A 5704-nucleotide genomic window follows, 5' to 3' on the forward strand; every position below is an offset into this window, starting at 1 on the left:
GGTGTTTCTAGCTCCAACAGTGCAGTAATATCTAACTAAATGCTTGTGTTCCTAGCTCCAACAGTGCAGTAGTATCTAACTAAATGCTGTGTTTCTAGCTCCAACAGTACAGTAGTATCTAACTAAATGCTTGTGTTCCTAGCTCCAACAGTGCAGTAATATCTAACTAAATGCTTGTGTTCCAGCTCCAACAGTGCAGTAATATCTAACTAAATGTTGTGTTCCTAGCTCCAACAGTGCAGTAGTATCTAACTAAATACTTGTGTTCCTAGCTCCAACAGTGCAGTAGTATCTAACTAAATACTTGTGTTCCTAGCTCCAACAGTGCAGTAGTATCTAACTAACTGCTTGTGTTCCTAGCTCCAACAGTGCAGTAGTATCTAACTAAATGCTTGTGTTCCTAGCTCCAACAGTGCAGTAATATCTAACTAAATGCTCGTGTTTCTAGCTCCAACAGTGCAGTAGTATCTAACTAAATGCTTGTGTTCCTAGCTCCAACAGTGCAGTAGTATCTAACTAAATGCTCGTGTTTCTAGCTCCAACAGTGCAGTAATATCTAACTAAATGCTTGTGTTCCTAGCTCCAACAGTACAGTAGTATCTAACTAAATGCTTGTGTTCCTAGCTCCAACAGTGCAGTAGTATCTAACTAAATGCTTGTGTTCCTAGCTCCAACAGTGCAGTAATATATGACTAAATGCTTGTGTTCCTAGCTCCAACAGTGCAGTAATATCTAACTAAATGCTTGTGTTCCTAGCTCCAACAGTACAGTAGTATCTAACTAAATGCTTGTGTTCCTAGCTCCAACAGTACAGTAGTATCTAACTAATGCTTGTGTTCCTAGCTCCAACAGTGCAGTAGAATACAGTATATACATATGAGATGAGTAATACATATACTAAGATACAGCAGAATAGGATAGAATACAGTATATACATATGAGATGAGTAATGCATAGACTAAGATACAGTAGAATAGGATAGAATACAGTATATACATATGAGATGAGTAATACATAGACTAAGATACAGTAGAATAGGATAGATACAGTATAACATATGAGATGAGTAATACATAGACTAAGATACAGTAGAATAGAATAGAATACAGTATATACATATGAGATGAGTATACATAGACTAAGATACAGTAGAATAGAATACAGTATATACATATGAGATGAGTAATACATGACTAAGATACAGTAGATAGTATAGAATAAGTATTACATATGAGATGAGTAATACAACCTCTTTCCGTTAAAGACTCCTTCGGTCTCTCCCTCCCTCTCACACACACGGTGTGTCTCACCCTCTCCCTCCTCAGCGTCCAGCAGAAAAACAGGGGTCTGGTCTCCTCCCTCCTCCTCCTCTCCTCCACTCCTGTCGCTACTAAAGCTGTCTTTATTCCCCTCAGAGCTTTCCTGGTCCTGTGTCTCCATGGTCAGGTCAGAGAGTGACGACTCCAGCCTCTCCTCRCCGGTCAGGGCCTCACTCTGCTGGGCAGAGTTATCAGGACAGGGAGGGTACACCTCCAGAACCTCCACAGACTCCGGTGGCGCCGGGCACAGCACGATGGACGGGGTGTGTATATGCGAGTGTGGGTCCGTCCCCACTGTGTGGTTGAGAGAACAGAAGATTCTTCCCAGCACCGCTACCTCCTCTTCCTCCTCCCCCAGCTCCTCCTCAAACAGGAAGTTGGTGATGTTCTGTTTCCTGCGTAGCGCTCGGTCCAGGCGGCGGGTGTACAGGTAACACAAGTCCCCCCMGAAACACCTCTCGGTGTGAGTGAGTAGTTCCACGGTGGCCTCGTAGAACCTCTCCTCACATAACTCCGTCAGGTCRTTCAGACGCTTGGCGAAACATTTDGCCGACTTCCCRTTTATCAGCTGAGGGGTGTAGGACTGTCTCCTCTCTCCCGCCTCCTCCCCCGTGTCAGGGCCSGGCGGTGCGTCTCTGTGTCTCTGGGACTCTGTGACACAGTGTTGACAGTGTGCAGCGTGGGGGTCCCGGCGGGGGCGGAGGGGGTACGAGGTGATCTGCCTCAGCAGGTCTCGGTGCTCGTAGATACTCTTCTCCATCGCCGCGAGCTCATTGGCCTTGTCCACCGCGTGGGCGGAGTAACACCCCTGAGGCCCCGCCTCCCGCTGAAGCCCCTCCTCTTTCTGCAGGAACGGACCGCGTGTACCTGTCATAGGGCACAAACAGGAAGTTACGACAGATGGTAGCGGGTAGTAACGTGTGTCAGAGAGTGGTGTGTCAGTCAGTGTGTGTGTGTTCAGAGTGTGTCTGTGTGTCAGAGTGTGTGTGTGTGTCTAGAGTGTGTGTAGTGTCAGAGTGTGTGTGTGTGTCTGTGTGTCAGAGTGTGTCTGTGTGTCAGAGTGTGTCTGTGTGTGTGTGTGTGGTGTCTGTCAGAGTGTGTGTGTGTGTGTCTGTGTCAGAGTGTGTGTGTGTGTCAGAGTGTGTGTGTGTCTGTGTGTGTGGTGTTTGTGTTGCGTGTGTCAGAGTGTGTCAGCGTGTGTCAGTGTGGTGTGTGTCTGTCTGTGTCTGTTGTGTGTGTGTGTGTGTGTGTGTCTGTGTGTGTGTGGGTGTGTGTCAGAGTTGTGTATGTCGTGTTGTTGTGTGTTGTGTGTGTGTGTCAGAGTGTGTGATTCAGAGTGTGTGTGTGTGTGTGGTGTGTGTGTGTGTGTGTCAGAGTGTGTGTGTGTCAGAGTGTGTGGCTGTCAGAGGTGTGTATGTCAGGTGTGTTGTGTGGTGTGTGTGTGTGTGGTGGTGTGTGGTGGTGTGTGTCAGAGTGTGTGTTGTGTCAGTGTGTGTTTGTGGTCCTCGTACTCCAGTCCGTACTTCCCTGCAGCTCGCCTGTGGGCGAAAGGCCCGCCGTTTCGCTTCTACACTCGGAGGCGCGGGAGAAGAGGAGCACAGCTCCTGGAACTGCTGCATATCTCCTCTCGTCGGCAGAGACGAGAAGGGCCATGCAGAACGGCCCGGACGAAGCCTCGCGCCTCCAGGTCATACAGAGTCAGGTGCGTGAACGTAGGCAAACGGCCCCCTCCTTAGAGTCACCCAGCACCACCCTGGAGTCCTCCACAAAACTTACAGGAGGGAACAACAGATTACAATTTAGAGATAGAGTTAGAATACCCTGGAGTCTCCACAGAAACTACAGGGGAGGAGACAACAGGATACAATTAGAGTAGAATACCCTGAGTCCTCCACAAAACTACAGGGGAGGAGACAACAGGATACAATTTAGAGTAGGAAATACCCCGGAGTCCTCCACAAAACTACAGGGGAGGAGACAACAGGATACAATTAGAGTAGAATACCCTCGGAGTCCTCCACAAAACTACAGGGGAGGAGACAACAGGATACAATTAGAGTGAGAATACCCTGGAGTCCTCCACAAAAACTACAGGGGAGGAGACAACAGGATACAATTAGAGTAGAATACCCTGGAGTCCTCCACAAAAACTACAGGGGAGGAGACAACGGGATACAATTAGAGTAGAATACCCTGGAGTCCTCCACAAAAACTACAGGGGAACAACCATAATTAGAGTAGAATACCCTGGAGTCCTCCACAAAACTACAGGGGAGGAGACAACGGATACAATTAGAGTAGAATACCCTGAGTCCTCCACAAAACTACAGGGGAGGAGACAACCGGATACAATTAGAGTAGAATTACCCTGGGTCCTCCACAAAACTTACAGGGGAGGTGAACTACAGGATACAATTAGAGTAGAATACCCTGGGTCCTCCACAAAACTACAGGGGAGGAGACAACAGGATACAATTAGAGTAGAATACCCTGGAGTCCTCCACAAAACTACAACAGAATAGAACTAGAATATAATAGAACAGAATAGAATTAGATTAGAATATAATAGAATGTAACAGAAAATAATTACAATATAATAGAATTAGAGTAGAATAGAACAGAATAGAATTAGAGTAGAATAGAACAGAATAGAATTACAGTAGAATAGAATAGAATTAGAGTAGAATAGAACAGAATAAGAGTAGAATATAATAGAATGTAACAGAAAATAATTACAATAGAATAGAATTAGAGTAGAATAGAACAGAATATAATTAGAGTAGAATAGAATAGAATGTAACAGAAAATAATTAGAGAGTAGAAAACAGTAAAATAGGATCTCATTAGAGTAGAGTACAAATAAAAAATTAAATAGAACAGTTACCTGAGTCGTGGGTATCCGCTGCCGGTGGGGTGTCCTACGAACGAGGCCTGGTAGTCAACAGACATGATCCTCAGACTGAAGTAGTTGAGGTCAAAGGTCCCAAACACCTTCGGGTCATCAGGAATGGTGAGCAGAGGCTGGGGACCCACCTGGAGGGAGGACAACAAGGTCAGCTCATCACACACACCCATCCGGACACACACACCGCCAGATCAACACACACACACCCCCATCCGGACACACACACCCCCATCCGGACACACACACCGCCAGATCAACACACACACCCCTCCCCCCCAGTTGCCATGGTACCGACCTGCTCAGAGAACTCTGATATGAGGATGAAATCCTTAGTGAACTTGGCGTATGACGTCTTGGCCCAGGGGTTGGCGTTGTTGTTCGATGGAAACAGAGGGACAGAAAACTCTTCTGGCACCACCCAGGGGTCGGGGTACCCTACCTCCCCAAAATCATCCTCCTTAGTAAACGCCACCACGTCTGGGGCACCAATCATCTTTTCTCTGGACCCGGCCGGGGTCAACTTTGACATCAGAGGAAGTCCATCCACTGGGCTCGCTGTCTGCCTGATAGACAGTCAGACTGACTGTCTGTATCCCTCTACTGGCTGGGAGTAACAGTCCACGACACTGACGGTTGTCTCTGTCTGTCTGCGTCCCGTTACCTCTGCGTCCCGTTACCTCTACCAACTGGGAGTAGTCTTCACCTGTCTGTCCATGATGATATCACACGATGCAGGAAGACCACATATCAACATGACATCTGACCAAAGGCTGTCATGTCTGTCACCGCTGTATATAAACAATAGCACTTAACGCCGGGACTATCTATCTGGCTCCGTCCGCCGTACAGTATCGACGTCAAGACAGTTAGCTGGCAAACAGACGATGCGAAACGGAACACGACCGTATCCCGACCCCCATCAATGACACATTGCTCGTCCGGGAATCGTGCACCGTTACCGGGTAATATCGGCAGTGGGACGTCATGCACTGGTATAATAAAGTACCCAGTAGGAAATACAGTGAAACTATTTAATGTTAAATGTACATCCTGACCGTCGCCATATTTACTCCGCTTGTACTTACCACGTGACCAGCTCACATAAGGAAGTAGCTAGCGTTCCTAAAATTATAAACTAATATTACACATTCAACATGATTTAAGATTATGAAGCACCATTTAAATCTTCAAAAATAGATACTTCACGCAGTATTTTGGCTTAAAATTAAAGGACATCGCATAAAAATTATTATTCACACGAACAAGAAAAGTTTTACGACAGTTGTTTTACGACAGTTGTTGACAGGCGCGGAATTTGTAAACTCAATAACATCAAATTTAGCTGCCGTTTTTACCAACCCTTTCAGTTGGCTAAATAGTTTTAAAACAACTTATTTATTGGCAGATTGGGTCCAGGTTAATGCACGTTACATCGTACATTGCGGTTAGGTGATCAGGAAAATTGCAAGGTTAAGCTTCG

At 46.3% G+C, this 5704-nt stretch overlaps 1 protein-coding gene across 1 annotated transcript in view; it reads right to left on the reverse strand.

The window, feature by feature from the left end:
• The window catches only part of LOC112078826 (guanine nucleotide exchange protein smcr8a-like), a 12455-nt gene extending 6987 nt beyond the window's left edge, over positions 1 to 5468 (reverse strand). Inside the window, 7 exon segments of the mRNA XM_070442148.1 lie at positions 1250 to 2186; positions 2843 to 2981; positions 2983 to 3024; positions 3026 to 3040; positions 3042 to 3090; positions 4204 to 4352; positions 4520 to 5468. Coding sequence (XP_070298249.1) covers positions 1250 to 2186; positions 2843 to 2981; positions 2983 to 3024; positions 3026 to 3040; positions 3042 to 3090; positions 4204 to 4352; positions 4520 to 4753 — 1565 coding nt within the window. The 5' untranslated portion in view covers positions 4754 to 5468.
• Positions 5469 to 5704: the final 236 nt, after the last annotated feature.

Source organism: Salvelinus sp. IW2-2015, unplaced genomic scaffold (assembly GCF_002910315.2).
Source record: "Salvelinus sp. IW2-2015 unplaced genomic scaffold, ASM291031v2 Un_scaffold6346, whole genome shotgun sequence".
NCBI classification, from domain to species: Eukaryota; Metazoa; Chordata; class Actinopteri; order Salmoniformes; family Salmonidae; genus Salvelinus; species Salvelinus sp. IW2-2015.